The sequence below is a fragment of the Accipiter gentilis genome, chromosome 5 (genome assembly GCF_929443795.1).
Source record: "Accipiter gentilis chromosome 5, bAccGen1.1, whole genome shotgun sequence".
In the NCBI taxonomy this organism is placed as follows: Eukaryota; Metazoa; Chordata; class Aves; order Accipitriformes; family Accipitridae; genus Astur; species Astur gentilis.
In genome coordinates, this window is record NC_064884.1 from 22743655 (window position 1) to 22760315 (window position 16661).

At 38.7% G+C, this 16661-nt stretch overlaps 1 protein-coding gene across 6 annotated transcripts in view; it reads right to left on the minus strand.

The window, feature by feature from the left end:
- The window catches only part of ARHGAP18 (Rho GTPase activating protein 18), a 98599-nt gene that overhangs the window by 21270 nt on the left and 60668 nt on the right, over positions 1–16661 (minus strand). For all 6 annotated transcript variants that reach the window (XM_049801484.1, XM_049801480.1, XM_049801479.1 and 3 more), the window contains 5 exons: positions 14963–15035; positions 8586–8755; positions 6214–6379; positions 3378–3469; positions 31–108 (listed from right to left, as the gene is read on the minus strand). In XM_049801484.1, the coding sequence (XP_049657441.1) occupies positions 31–108; positions 3378–3469; positions 6214–6379; positions 8586–8755; positions 14963–15035 (579 nt within the window). The remainder of the gene's footprint in view (positions 1–30; positions 109–3377; positions 3470–6213; positions 6380–8585; positions 8756–14962; positions 15036–16661) is intronic.

A 16661-nucleotide genomic window follows, 5' to 3' on the forward strand; every position in this document is an offset into this window, starting at 1 on the left:
ATGTTGTTGAGAATCTGTGCAATGTTTTACCTTTACTCTTGTTGCAACTCCTGGTATTCTAAGAAGTCCTTCTGTTTCCAGAGTTGCCTCTTCTATCTGGGCAATCAGCTGTCAAACACAAACCAAACTGCATGAACGAAGATGCCAGTTAAAAATTACTGGTAAATAGTTCTGATATATTGGACCCTTTATGTATGTATCTGTGTGTATGTATGTCCTAGTTTCAGCTGGGATAGAGTTAACTGTCTTACTAGTAGCTGGTACGGTGCTATGTTTTGAGTTCAGTACCCGAAGAATGTTGATAACACACTGATGTTTTCAGTTGTTGCTAAGTAGTGTTTAGACTAATGTCAAGGATTTTTCAGCTTCTTATGCCCAGCCAGCGAGAAAGCTGGAGGGGCACAAGAAGTTGGCACAGGACACAGCCAGGGCACCTGACCCAAACTGGCCAACGGTGTATTCCATACCATGGGACGTCCCATCTAGTATAGGAACTGGGAAGTGGGGGGCGGGGAATCGCCGCTCAGGGTGTCGGTCGGTGGGTGGTGAGCAATTGCACTGTGCATCATTTGTAAATTCCAATCCTTTTATTACAGCTGTTGTCATTTTATTAGTGTTATCATTATTAGTTTCCTCTTTTCTGTTCTATTAAACCATTCTTATCTCAACCCACGGGTTTTGCTTCGTTTCCCAATTTTCTCCCCCATCCCACCTGGGGGGGGCGCAGAGTGAGTGAGCGGCTGCGTGATGCTTAGTTGCTGGCTGGGGTTAAACCACGACAATGTATATGCATGCATTTGAGCATACACATATGTAACGAGCAGACACACAAACACACAGTTTACAAATGGATTACAGTTGTTGCAGATGTAGAACAAAACCTTTAATACTGTTCTTACCTGTTTTATGAACACTATCAAAGAAGAGTTTGTCTATTTTATTAAAAAAGAAAACTGTATTTTTTAGACCTCCTTCAAATCTCCTCCAAAGACAAGCATTTTTTTTCCAAAATTACTCTGGCTTCAAAAATAAATCCCAATTACTACCCTTCTTAAAATGTCTACGAATCAAAACAATTAAGGTAACATTAGAGATACAGCACTAACTTTCTCACAAATACTCTTCTTTATGACTCTACCAGAGAAGAACTAAGTACTTTTAAGCTTTAAAGAAGTCTCAGTTTTGCAAATACTGGCATTCTCCTAGCAAACTCAACAGTTTGCAATCCCACACATGGCTTAGATAAACTAGTAGAAATTCTGTAAAAGTACGTAAAACACGTATCATAAATTCTGTTTCTTTAGAAGATATGCCAATAAGTATTCACGGAAGGATGAATCTAAGAGTACTCAAAAGAAATTTGTAAATGTCAAAAGCTGATGACATCACAAATGGTTCTCACATTTAACTAGAGCAGTGCCTTTGTTACATACCTTCCTGTGCCAACTCTTGTGTAAGAAAAATTATGCAATACAGTTGTGTTTTCTCCAGTTTCTCCAGAAATTAAAGGAGTTTTGCCTACCACCATATTTATGTAACTGATAAATGCCATAAAAAGATCATACAGAAAAAGCCACAAAGTTAGAAAACGGCACTAAAGGTGTCACCCTAGTGTATTTTCCTTTGTTAAAAAAAAAAAAAAAAAAAAAGTTCTAACTAGCCACATCCAATTCTCCCTGTACGGAGCTTACACCAGAGCAGTGGCTGCCACTCTCATCTGTTGGACACAAAGAGGCTGTGAGCATGTTGTGTGATTTGCCACCATCACCACATCTAGGGCAAGGCAAGGTCTGGTTGCACTGCCGGCAGCCACCACTCCTTGCACACAGTCACTGACAAGTGCCCCCTTGGCAGGCAGCAAGAGGTAGCCGCTGGCCACCACTGGCCTCCTGCCTACAGGAAATCCCCTCTTCATCTCCATCAAGGCCGTTTGGCATGGCTTCATTAACAGGTCAGAGACCTGAATTACTATCAGCAGAAACTTCCGGTGGATATACATGGATTGGTATGAGCCTCAGATTTTCCAGTCAGAAAAATCCTAGGCTAAATTATGTCATTATTTTTAACCATAATTCCTCAATGAAATAAAATGTAGGTGTACTTTTTATTAAAAGATTTTTTTTTTTTAATTAAGCAGCCTTCCTATTAGCTTGGTTTGTTTCATTTCAGTGATAAGCAAGGTACATTTAAAAAGCAGTATGCACAAAAATGTTCTTTCTCGCACTTTATATAAATCCCCTAATTCTTGGAAAGCACGTGCTGTAGAGAACAGGCAGAAGAAATGGGACACTTCTTATTTTCATATTCTCATTTTAAGAAAAACTGTATTCCAAATGATGTATGCACCTTGCAAAACAAATCACATCTATGAGCTAGAAATGTTTATGCAGAATTTTCTTCATGAGGGACTATGCTTACTATGTTGCTAGGATAGCACAGTGATCAATCACTTTTTGTCATTTGATTTCTTTTCTTCTCAAGAACATCTTTCCCAGAAATGTATTTTTATGATCCTGAGGAAGTAATTTCTGGCATGAATGACACCACAATAGTTTTGAGAGAGTGATGCAACACTACTTTTGAGTTTTCTGTTTCTTGAAAAATAACTTAACAAGCAGGTCCCCAAACCTACTGAAATGGTGATGACACAGCACTGAGTTTCAGTCAGCGTTAGGACAGGTCCACACACTGTGGTCTCCCCCTTCTCGTGCAATGAGACCTGCTATGCACGGGCAGTAAATCCAGGGTCTCCATTGTCTTTCCCATTATCTTCCCCATTACCATGGCACAATACAGGCCAAAGCATCCCCCCATGTACTAAAGCAACACATCTTCTGGAAAAGGGCTGCTGCCACCACCACAGGCAGTTATCTAGCCTGATTCTCACCCCCTAGCCACCTGCCTTGTGGCCCAAATCACTTCTGAAAGGAGAAAACCACATCTTAGAAAGGTAGGTTCAGCCTGTGGGCCAGGGATTGAGAATTTCTATGGAATTTCAAGTGTTTGCTCCAAAAGAAAATAAAGGGCAGCCCTACTGATAATGGAAGTTACACCACCTTTATGAAATGGAATTTGGCTGCAGTGGGTTCTTACACTGATTTTCAATTTTCATAGGCTTATTAGTAAACTTGCCTAAATCATGGAGACCAGTTGTAACAAAACCCGAACTCTATCCCTTTAAATCAAAATGTCTGATACAAAGCAAAGTATCACATTTACTGAATTAATAAGTGAAGTTGCAAAGAAAAGTTACAATAACTTTGATTAGAGTAATATACTGAAAACTGTGCTATAGGGAGCAAATACATCCAGGACAAAAAGTTATTTGTTTGTCATTTGCAAGTATGTAACAAGTTGACTTGTTTGTGCCTATTTACCTTTTGAAAAATCAGTGGGATCTTGGTTCCTGGCACCTTCTTCTGATCCTGTTCCAGTAAAACTGACAGTGGGACACCAAACAAGCCAGAGTCTGAAGAATAACACAAAAGAAACTGCGATATTATCCACATCTGTTCCAGTACATGTGATAATGGCATAAAACTACATTTTTTAAGTGATAAGCCTATTCAATACATTCAGAGCTATGGACCTTTCGTTCAAAGTGTTTGAATGTCTTTGTCAATCAAGTTATTACACAAAACATTCTGGCTAAAAGGATTCATTCATCTCTTCCTTCAACCATAAATCAAGAGTCTTCTGTTTTGACTTCAAATTGCCGTCCACATATTCTGCAGTACAGTGAAGCAAACTGCATAAATGAACCATCTGCATGGTTCTGGTTTGCAGAATGGATGTGATGATGACCCTGCAATGCAGATCTTCATCACTCAAAGCAAGTTATTATAGTTAAGGTGCAAATGGCATAAGTAAAATATCCAGAAATTTGGCTACTAAAATGAGACAGATGTAATTACCACCCAGAGTTACTCTGCACACTTCTCTCTATGAGGGCTTTGAAAGAAGAGCTGTTCAACCCCTGTGCTTTTGCATTATACAGCACTGGCAGGATAGCAAGATCACCATCTCACCAAAGGTGTTTTGCCTTTTTTTGATTTTTAAATGAAAACAAAAGTACAGTTAAGTCTTGGTTAGAAAATTGCCTTTACAATTGTGCTAAGGCAATGTAAATTAAAAAAATGGCACCTAGTCTCAATTAATCTACCCCTGATGCAAAACTAGCCTTAGCCTTCAAGTAAAAGGGACTCCCATGTGTTTATAGCCCAGTTGAATAGAAGTGAATGACCATTCAGAGAGAGCTATACTAGTAATGAATAACCCAGTTTGCTGACATAGAACTCCTCTGTCAGAAGTACTGATAATTGCTGTATGTGCAATTTTTCTGGAACAGCATATAACGCTACATGTAGCTAAAAACTCCTGCTTGGTATGATGCCATGCCAACAGAGCACAGAACAGCTGTAATTACTATAAAGATGTCAGCCCTTGAGGGAATGTTATATATGTCAAAGAAACATCAGTTTCAGTGCCAAATCAGGGAGTTCTTGTATCTCTTCAGCGTAAAAAGTCTACCTATAAAATATGTAGGGACTCATACATACAGTCAATATCCATACCCCATAGTTTTATCATCCTGAAGTTCTTGTCAATAAAAGTTTCTGCTGAGATGAAGTTGGAGAAACAAAGTGTAGGAGATCCATAGAAAGGCAGGGCTGGGCACAGCACAGCATTCCCCAGAACTATGTTTTCATCTTCTTTACATACACAAACACAAAGGGGAACAGCCAATAGATCCACTGTTGTACGAATTAATTGGCCAAACAACACTTCAGGAGTGAAGAGGTGAGGGTCAGGTAGAGCAACAAGCCACTGAAGGCATTACATTGTAAAAGCAGATTTGTTTGGCAGAAAGGGTGACACTGTCTATTTCCTACACGTTTCCATGCATCTAGCCTATCTTTTTTAACTTTTAAAAAAGTTTTTAATAAATTCAATGTTTTTCATGACTTCCTGTCATTCACACAATAATGCTATGACAGAAATTAAATTAACAATAAATTTGGTAAGAAGAATCAATTAGAAGTAAGACCCAAAATACAAGAGAAGAAAGTGTTTTGTCTCTGTTTATTAGTGAAAGAACAAGCACTTCTGCAAGAAAAAAATGCATTCAAGGGATCAAGGTCTCACAGATGTTTCTGTGTATGCCTTTTGCATTTAAAAAGTTATTTTCTACTACTGTAAAGTGAAAAGCATATTCTGAATAATCTGTTGTACCTCGTATATCTCTCAAGCCTTTCTGTTGCCTTCAATTATTTCAAGTGAGCTATTGCACTGTCACATTCACTGAACCTTGACAACAAGGTTTTGGCCAAAGCAGGCTTGTGATTAACTGGTAACACATTTCAAGCTCTTGTAAAGCATTTAGCAGAAGCCAGAAATACAGAAAACAAACAAAGCACTGAAAACCTCTAGCATCTTGAAATTGATTTCCATGTGTCATATGTTCCCAAGAAAAGCACTGTGATTATATGTACATTCCAACGGCTTGCAGAGCAAAATGGCGCGTTGCAGCTATCTTGACATCCTCTGCAACAGGCCAAATCTTCCACTTAATATGATGCTATTCAGCATAAAAACTGCATTATGGCCTGAGTAAATACTGGATAGGAAAGGCCTATGTGACAAAGGAAACTTTGTACCAGACAGAAGAGGAAAGCAGGCCACAAAGGCTCCCAGCATCTCCAGCCAAGGGCAACAAAAGCAAAAAAGTCAGGTAGAATCACAGAATCATAGACTTATTTAGGTTGGAAAAGACCTTTAAGATCTTTGAATCCAAATGTAAAAGTAGCACAGTACCAACCTTCAGGAAAGCAGGAAAATACCCACAAAGAGCTCATACACATGCCCTCCCAGGGAATGTATCAGCACCTACAAACTTCTGTGAAGCAATTCTTCCTGCACAGCACGCTATTAAGGTAGTTCCCCTTCTTCAGTCCTTGGTTTACCTGCTCAGTGACTGACCTGAGTTTTAACTTTCTCTAAAGAGCACTATCCCATAGCTGGAGTGACTATATGCATGAACTTGCTTAAAGTGTGCCTTGAGTTAAGGCATATAATTAAATGCTGCTCAGGACCTATGTTACTATTTATATATTAAAATAAATTTTCTGCTGGAAAGTCAAAAAGAACCTGATGCATTTGTTTTATGGGATTAAAACAGACCCATTTGGCTCAGAATATGAAACACCAACTCACCTTTGGTTTTGATTTTTACAGCTTTTTGCTGCTTGAATTCTGTCCCAAGTATGTCATAGAGAGCAGTTAATTCAATCAGTGCTAAAGAATAGACTTTCTTCATGTCCTGAGGGGCCAGGTCACCAATCTTTGTGGTACCTGTTTTGTCCTTCGGCAGCCTGAAATTCTAAAAGCAGAGATTTGCAGCACAGTGAACAATCTAAGTCATAACAAATTACTTAGCTTGAAGGCTGTGCTTCCTTCAGGTCACAACCTTCCATCATGAAGCCTGCTGTTACTAAGTCACAGGAGATTCCCCAAAATAGCTTGAAAAGCAGATGATCATAAAATCATAGGAGGATTTAGGTTCCCAGTGATTTCTGGAGGTCATCTAATTCAACTGCCTGCTTAAAGCAAGGCCAAATTCAAAGTCTGATAGGGTTGCTTATTGTGTTGACCAAATAGATTTTGAAAACTCCCAGCAACCTCTCCAGGCACCCGTTCCAGTGCTTAATACTCTCATGGGGACTTTTTTTTACTTTGCAAAACAGAATTTCCCCTGTAGTCACTTGTGTTCTTTTCCTCTTGTCCTTTCGCTGTGCACCTCCAAGAAGAATCTGGCTTTGTCCTCCTTGTAATAACCTTCCACCCCTCCACACCATGACCTTCTGCATCGTTTTGCAATTTACAGTGGTGGAAATGGCTGTCCATGAGCAATCCTATGCATGTACAATTGCAATAGAAATCCCTCTGCACTTATGCACACAAAGTAACATATTTGGCTGCCATATAAATAATAATAAAAGGGTTCCCTTCTTAATTATGGCTCATTCCTACTGCAGTAAATGTTCAGAAGCTGCAATTGGAGACCAGTATAAGGAATTGAGCTGAGAGGGCAAGGGACTTCCCAGCTCATATAGCTTTTTAACTCCATCTCTCACCTGCAGGATTCTAAGTAAGACTCTTGCCTGTGCCTGACATTAGCAGTATGCATGACTCTAAGCAGGTAGGTTGACAAGACTTTCTTCCATTTGGAAAGATATATATACTCCAGAATTATTTTCTCATCCTGTACAAACCCGGCGATAGCATAGATGAATTAGTGTTATGGTACATGACTAGAAAGGCACATACCAAAACATAAATATAATTTATAAATTGTAAATACATAGTCAGTCTCCCACCATGATGTTTCACTGGCTTGCAAAAACATGTATGTTTAAAAATAGCTGCGAATGAGGAAGGTGTAACAAATATAAATTGTAGATTTAAATAGGTAACTCCTTTCCCTTTCCTATCATTTTGCCACTCCTTTCATCACTGAAGGAGAAATCCCATAGCCATGTCTTTGAGCAATCCTTCATAAGCCTAGCTAAAAGTATAGCTAGTATATGTATTATGCATATATATGTGCATATATATAGAAGTAAGTTAGCATATAGCAATCATTTCTTTGTTACAGGCTGCATTAGAGAAACATGACTCAAACACTTTAGAATCCATTTTTAAATATCCATTAGTTTCTGGTTTATAATGTTTAAAGTAGGATACACAGGGTAATTACTATTTGAAGAACTGCACATATCCTTATCTAAATTAAGTGTTTGAAGAACTGTGAAACACTATTACTTCAGACTCTATGTTTACTCAGACATGTTTGCACAGACCGTTAAAAAAAAAAAAAAAAGACATTTTTCACACCAGTCATTAGTTTACTGGTCATACATAACTGCATGTTCATGAACTGTTAGGTAGAGGGAGATCCTCAAAGAGATGCCTGAAGATCAACAACAAATGCCTTGGAGGGTCTTATTTTGTATTTATTAGGATTCATTCAGAATGAGCCTTTTTTTGTTAAGAGTTGGAAAGAAAAACTGAGCACAAACTAATGCTTAATTTCCTGCCATTTGACTTTAGACTTCTATAGACCATTCTGTTCTTCATTCTCATCCCTCACCCATCTGCATTGGATAACTGCACAATGTTTCTACAGGCATCCACCAACTCTTTTTAAATGACAACAGAGCTTTTTATTACAGAGATAAAGCATCTCACCTCAGATAACAGGAAAACAGGCCATAAACAAATGCAGTAAGGACACAGTTTGTGTACAACTAAGCCACTATTCCAGCTTAATATTACCAGCCCATTATTGCTTACACAGAGTGCATTTTGCCAGACAGACAGTGACATAAATAGGCATAAAAGTAGTTACTTCCATATTACCAAGAATACCATTCCCAAAAATGAGTTCTCTTCAGAAGGTCTATCTCAATGAACTTGGATCCAACAATATTCCTCTAAATCTAATTCACCCACTATCAGATAAATATCATCCAAACAGTAGCACTAGTGAAAACAAAGAATGAGAGCAATAAATAGGAAATACCTACCGGGAGAAGAGTGTCACCCCCTCCACCCTTGCACATTTTGCCTACTGAACTGTCTTTGAGATTAGCTGCCTGTTCTGCAAATGATATCTCCAAATTGATGTCAGTGTCTGAAAATGGCATGTCTTCAAGTGGCCTCTTCTGCTCATCCATTCCAAGACTGAACTTTGGACCTGAAAACAGAGTAAAAAAAAGCTAATAATCAACAGCAGCACAATGGAGCACCACTTGGTGCATGACAGTAAATTCAAAACCAAGTAGAAGTTAATGCTGTGGAAGGGATGGACTTTCTGGTTGCAAATTCACTGATTTCTGCATTTTTTATGTCCACTGAAAATTTAGCTTCTTACAAGGGTCCATCTGTTGTAGTTTTTCTTGAATAATTCTGCCAAGGCATGGGGTTTTCTCTTATTATTATGAAAAGATAAAGCAATCCCCCTCAAATGAGCAGCAGACTCCCAGAATCTTCCAGAGCCAAACAGCTTTGGCATCAGAAGTTTCTTGTCATCAAAAACTTTCCATCCTCAAAGACTATATCATCCTGCAATCAAATCAACAATTCTTTCTGCTGTTAAAATTTCAAAAGCAAAAGAGAATGTTTCCTCTGTGATCCAAAGCATTAACATCTGGGAATAACAGGGAGTACATAGATCATGTCTTTGTCCCAACATTCCTGTCCTCACCTCGGTCTGAAGAGTCTAGATTCCTCAAAACTGTTTGGACATGTTTCCATGATACAGGGAAAGACTAAGTATACAGCAGTGGCCTTACTTATCTTTCTTTGTTCCTTAAAGGAATCAAACACTAGACAAATTTAAACAAAACATGTTTTAAAAAAAACAAAATAAAAAAAAAAAAACCAGGAGAAAAAGGGAGAGGCAGTTCTTCTTTTAGAAGTAGTCGTCTAATTTCATAGTCAATCAACCATTCCTTTTAAGTCTGAAGTTAAAATATATCATGGAAGAAGCAAGAGCAAAATAATATTGTAAATAACACTATTTCATACAAAGCATCAAAGACAACTTAGCCAGAGAAAGATTCTGATCTCTCTATCATCTCTCTTGTGATGCGGTACTTCTTAAAGGATACATCCAGGACTAGGGTCCTTGTACAAGACATTACAAATACCGCGCAAGTATTTGTGATGCAATTCAGACTTTCTTAAAACCAGGGCAAATATAAACAAATCAACCCTGATCATTTCAGTGGGACCATAATTCTGTCACTGGATCCTACTCACAGGAGACTACAGCCTGTTCAAAACTTACATACCACAAGTGCAGGAAAAGTTGGATGGAAATGGACGTGAGGTGAGGAGGAGAACCATAAGCAATGCATATGCTTTGGTATAAGAATATTGTGTAACATAATAGATAAATTTCTTCACACCACTGGGGGAAGTTTTTGTATGGCCTGGAATAACTATGCTAAGCCAAGCCAGAAAAAAAATTCCCAGAAAATAGCTATAGGTACAGCAACATTTGACCTTGAAGCAGGGGAAAGGCTGCAGATAGGCTGATTAAGAGAGAAGCTGTCAGGGAAGCGCTATTCTACACTGATACTTTCAGCAGTCTGCAAAGAGCTGAGCTGCAAGCATGCAACCCAAACAACATATGAAGTGTCAAGTTCTGAAAAAAAAAAAAAAAAAAAAAATGAAATTACACCAACTCAATTTTTTTTTTTCTGAACCTTATCTGCATCTAATTGAAAGACACAAAAACAAGACTAGTCTCTGATATTCTTTAGAGTGAGTCCTGAAAATTACCTCAGTCTGCCAGGGCCAGGGGACTTGATGGGCAAGTGGCTGCAGCCACCACAACCACTCTCTCGTAGGGCACAGTGCTTTACACAACCACTCCCATGTCAGTCCAATTGATCTAGAGCTGAGACGCTTCCAGAGAGAGAAGTGGGTTTGAGTTAACACTTTGATTCTACTTACAACCAAGCAATGCTGTGAGAAGTAGAATAAAACATTTCCAAATTTTGCCTGTTGTGCGTGTTACTCGCCACTTGCTCTTTCCAGAGTGGTTTCTGCTCACTTTCCGTAGACCCCTAAAGATGCCTGGGACATACACTAAAGATTAAACTGATCCTGAAACTAGAGCTGCTCCTTCTGGTAAAGAGATATGTGAGACCTCAGTAACCAAAAGTATCCAAGGTCAAATTCATCCCTGGCTTCAATCTTTGGGCTCCCTGTGTGTTTATCTGTATATATCAATGTAAACTGTTTAATGCATCCAAACTAAAGGAAAACTGTTCCTTGTACCCCCAAGACTTTTGTCATGCTAATGTGGCCGATACGTGACCTACATACTTCCTACCAGCCTGGGAGGGATCTGATGTTAATAAACAATAAAGCAGTGGCTCCTATTTCAGTCCTCTGGTCATATGAAGGTGCCGTGTAAAGCAGATGTCTTGGTAATGCTGTGCACATTTTAAGCAGCACATGTCTGGAAATGTTGCTGTTGTGGGGAGTTTCTTCTTGGTCATAAAGCCTTGCTCCTATTGTTATGCATTCATTAACTAGGAAGCAGCTGTAAGAGGAAGCAGCTTTGGTGTTCTGCCAACCTGCCAACTACATGCAGTATTTCATGAGAGAAATGCAAGTGTGATACAGAAAAATGTAAATATTGTCTATAAGGATGTGGAAACCGTCTTTTACAGTAGTCCTGTAGCCTTTCCTTGTTTCACATTGTTATTTAAAGATCACGTAAAATGATGGGAATTATTCAGGAGTGGAGTGGGGGTTATGTTTTGGTTTCTTTTTAATAGGACATGGAAATAGCTTAAGTGTCAGCTTTGCTATTTCCTAGTTTTGCTAGAGAATCTAGAGTATACCCCGATGGAGCTATGCTGATAGATCCTAATTTATAATTGGAAGTGTAGAATGGCTGATATTTTTTTTTTGACTGACAAAGCATTTCTCTAAAATGTTAATTCATAGATGATTTTAAATAGAAAAATAAAAAAAACTTTGTAATCTTTTCACTAACACTCTATCACTGTGGCCATAGATTCCTCATTTATCATGTAAAATGAAAAGCAGAAACAAACTCTTTAATTAACAAATATAACCACGTTTCAGTCTTTTTCCCTATCAGGAAGCAAACATTACAGCTCTTTTCCCTCATGTTACACATAGTAAATGCAATTCTTTCATCCATTTGCCAGATCATTACATTTTGAGACTGCCCTTATACAGAGGTTTTATCTAACATTCTTCCCTTGTAGCTAATCCCACGTGTTCAGGACAACTGAAGTGCCACAGTAAACTGACTTTTGCTGCTCCCCAATTTAAGCTAACGAGTATTTAGCTTTTCATCTGCTTTATTCTTTCCTTTTTATTTCTTGAGATGGCTCTGTCCTGGTTTCAGCTGGGATAGAGTTAACTGTCTTCCTAGTAGCTGGTACAGTGCTATGTTTTGAGTTCAATACCCAAAGAATGTTGATAACAGCACTGATGTTTTCAGTTGTTGCTCAGCAGCGTTTAGACTATCATCAAGGATTTTTCAGCTTCTCATGCCCAGCCAGCGAGAAAGCTGGAGGGGCACAAGAAGCTGGCACAGGACACAGCCAGGGCACCTGACCCACACTGGCCAACAGTGTATTCCATACCATGGGACATCCCATCTAGTCTAGGAACTGGGAAGTGGGGGGCAGAGAATCGTCGCTCAGGGACTGGCCGGATGTCGGTCGGCGGGTGGTGAGCAATTGCCCTGCGCATCATTTGTATATTCCAATCCTTTTATTACAGCTGTTGTCATTTTATTAGTGTTATAATTATCATTATTAGTTTCTTCTTTTCTGTTCTATTAAACCGTTCTTATCTCAACCCAGGAGTTTTACTTTTTTTCCCCCCCGATTTTCTCCCCCATCCCAGTGGATGGGGGGAGAGTGAGTGAGCGGCTGCGTGGTGCTTAGTTGCTGGTTGGGGTTAAACCATGACAGTCTCAACCAACACGGTTATTTACTCCTTTTCACAGGCTTCCAAAGAGAATTACTTTTTTTCTTTCGTAACTGTTGAACATATTGCTAGCTTTGCAGGTCTTTAGTGGGTGTTATGGATTGTTAAAATGATAATGTCTTTTGACAGCTTAATACATGGTTCTGAATTTTCTTTTCATTTTCTGTAGATACATTCTGTTCCTACATGAAAAAAAGAGGCACTTAAAGCCAGTAATTGAAGGTCCTTCCAAAAAAACTCATACATGCATCTACCAACAAAAAAATCTCAGGAACTCATTAAACTGTTCTGTTTGAGTAGGATCAGGCAGAAAAGAATAAAAACATAATGGTTTTGTATTATTCCCTGAGTTTGCTTACATTGTTTAGGCAAGAAACAAGGTGTGTCAGACTGGCAAGAAAGGAGGAGTGAGCGCAGGTTCACATGGCCCGTATATGCTCTAAGGGCAAACCATTATCAACTTCAGTCTGGCAGAAGCATTTGGGAATGCAGCATTCAAATACCAAATTAGGAACAGAGTCATCACCTTTGGAGAAGGGCCAGAGTCATCCACTCTAACAGTTTTAAGACATCTGTATTTAAGCTTTAGCTTTTTTTATAATGTCTGAGATGATACTCATATTTCAGGTAAAACTGGTACTACTTCTCTGTCAAAGGGGGTTTCCTTTTTAAAATAATGTCTTTGGATTTGGATTTTATAAATATTTAGTATCTCTGAAATATCAGGCATTGTTTACATTTTGCCTTAAATTCATTCACTGTTTGTATAACACTAATTTGCTCATCATTCTGGAGGAAAGATCACAGCACAGCACTGAAACAGGTGTGGTGCATTTGACACCACTGAACTTGCATGGTTTGACTGCAGATTGAACTGATCTTTTCTTCATGCTCCAATCTTGGGAGCAGAGCCCACTTTTAGCATGTTGACAAGAGCAGAAGTGTATCAGGATATAAGCAGGCCGCATTTGTCATCCACATCACAATCTGTGCTGAGGAGAGCTAGCGTATGGGATTTGCCTTTCAGGACTTCCCATTTCTGAAGGGTTCATCAGGGCCACAGGAAAAAAAGAACCAGATGTGATAAAAACACTGTAATAATTGCTTGGTAATTTTCCAGCTCTGAATCCTACAGTGCAGTTTACTGACACAAGCACCAGGCACCTCTTCCTTCCCTTGTGCTGAACCAGCAGTCTGGCAGTCCTCCCAAGTTTTTACTGTTCATATTGGAGTGAGGTTTGCTGAGAGGAGGGAGGGAAGGATTAACAGCACTTCTGGAAACACACAGATTTGGCGATATTCAGGGCTAGTTTATATTAATATCTCCTACTTCAATTTCCATGCACATCCTGTCTTGTCTGTTGCTGTCTTCTAAGTCTAATCCTAAAGTAACAATTCTTCCAAAACACTACTAGTCAGTATTCTAGAACAGGAGCAGAATTTTATTTGGTGGCTTAATTACAGGTAAGGAACTTGCAGTACAGAACTTGATCTGCCTGCTTGACTATTTAAGTAGCTACAGGGTTCAGTGTAACACCTATATGCTATCCAGTCCCCCAGAAAAAGAAAAAAATCCCAACATACAAACAGTGCAGAATAGCAATGCAGTATCTTAAAGCTTAAATGGCTACCAGTTAATATCCTGATCTCTACAGTGACGGGTATGGTGGTATAACAGACATGGTGCAACCCCCGCTTTGAAGAAACCTAAGATGATGCAGGGCAGCCACCCATTTATTATTGGACTTGAAGAACAGCAGAAAGCTTTGTCAAACTTTTTCATCAAAATTCATACTGTCAAAACACAAACTATGGAATCAGCTAAGGATTTCTGTGATGCTCTGTCCTACCTGGCAGTGAGAACGAGGTGTCTTCCATGGGTACTGCACCCCTTTTGTATAATCACGTGCTGTTGAACACAACCCTGTCCTACACACACAGAATGCTATTTCCTTTCCACTTGCGTTAAAAAAGTCAACAACTTTTTTCTTCCTTCCCTGTTTTTCTTTCATTTTGGGCTGCAGATATATAGCCAGTTCTCACTTTTTTTTTTTGGATATTTATAGTCCATTTGTTTTTGTTCTTTTGTATGCACTGATGAACTTATGTATAGTGCTTCATTTCCTGTTCTGTACAGTAGAGATAAACCAGAAGGGTAACTTATGGATCAGTAAAGACCTAAACATAAGCTATGAGAGACTTCTCCCAGATGATAAGATTATCACTGGTAACAAGGTTTCCCAGATGGCTCAAAGAACACTATGTGCAGCCACATTTAAAAATTTTACACCACAGATACACAGGCCAGAACAGGTTTCTCCTAAAATTTGATTTTCTTTTGCTGAAAAGTTTCTTGAAATATGGACCTATGTAGTAGCTTGTGTAGTTGAAAGCCTACAGAGTTGTTTAGCATTACCTTTGGTTCCATCTTGTGTTTCATTTTTGTTTTCACTTGTTCTCACAGTTGAGGGTTCACTTCCATCACAGACCTAAGAAAAGAACAATAAATATGCATGCTTATAAAACCCAAATGCATGGTTGTAGAATCTCCTTTGACTCTATGCAGAATTAAAACACATACTCCTGCATTACAGGGGTATGCAGAAGCATACCTTTGTGTTTCGGTAGAAAACTCTTTGCCAAAGTCTAAGGGGATCTGAAATCTAGGTAGTTAAAAAAGAAGTAATTAAGTCCATTCCCCTTCTTCCTAAAAAGCTAAGTGGATATAAGACTTAATTTTCCAGAGTTGCAAAGAATAAGAAAATGTAGTCTTTGACCTGAAGCCGTAGTTTGCCCTGGAAAGGATATGGCAAGGGAATCTGGAGAAGACAATTTGACTGCCTCAGTCCAAATTCCTTCCTCTTGCAAAATCTTACATGGTTGCCTCCCCTACAGAGCAATCCCATCCCTTTTGCAGGGCGGCCTGACAGTAATATCTGTACTTACAGCTTAGATTCCCAACAGCAAAACTAGGACACTTCAAAGAGGCAACAAAACAGGAAAGGATTTGAACCATCTTCTCTCTACAGTGCTGCACTACCCAGTCTCAAGATGTGTCACATTCTATGAACTGGATGACATTTACTACAGCAAAAAATATTTCAGAACATGTAGACAATCTCCACCCATGTATATATGGGGTATACATATACCCATATAGGTTTTTACCCACATATTATTTTTATTATCTTTTTGGCCACTCAAATCAACAATGAATGTTTAGCACTCTGAATTTTTAACTGTATTTTACTCAAGCGCTGCATAACTTCAAACTTACTGAGAAAAAAAATTCAAATTTTAAAGATTTCTCCTACCAACACACATCTGTATATTTACTTTTTTTTAAAATCAGGGACTTCAAGAGGTGGAAGAAGAAAGCATGACTGCCCAGAAAATTATTACTGTTTCACAGAGCAGTAGAAGCAGACTGGGAAGCTATCAAGGCACCAAAAGTCCAGCTTCTCTTTGGGAATATAGCAGGAAATGTAGTAGAAACATCAATACAATTGTTGCATTGATGTGAAACATCAACGCTATTGTTTTACCTTTTCTCCTGCTTTCCTCCAGGTGAAGGGAGGTTACAGGATTTTCAGAGGCTATTATTAAACTGGAATGACTTCATACAGCTGCAAATGGCTTCAGTCCTCTTTTGTTACATAAAAAGCTTTCTAATGATGGAAGAGCAAAAAAGCACTGAGGCAAGTTACCTAGGGAGGTTGTAGAAGTTACTTCACTACAGGCTTGCTGTGACAGATTAGATGAATAACCACAAGCAATGATTTCTGAATAATTATGTTGCTTTGGAGAAAGGAATGCAGTATAGGTTTGAGGGCCTACACTTGTATTATTTTATTTCAGTCAAGGAGACAAGTTTAAAAGCATTGGGGTTTTTTTTCAGTTACTTCTATGTTTAATAAATATTCTAACCTTCTGGTTTATACACTTTAAACAGATACAATCATTTGTCTGTTTGCATTACTTCTCACTGATATCATCAATATCAAAACACATAGTTTAAGAGACACAGAAGTCTACTGAACACAGTGACGTGATTTTCAAACATTACAATGTGTAGCTTAAATACAGGAACATGTGTATTTCTTGTGCTTTACTGA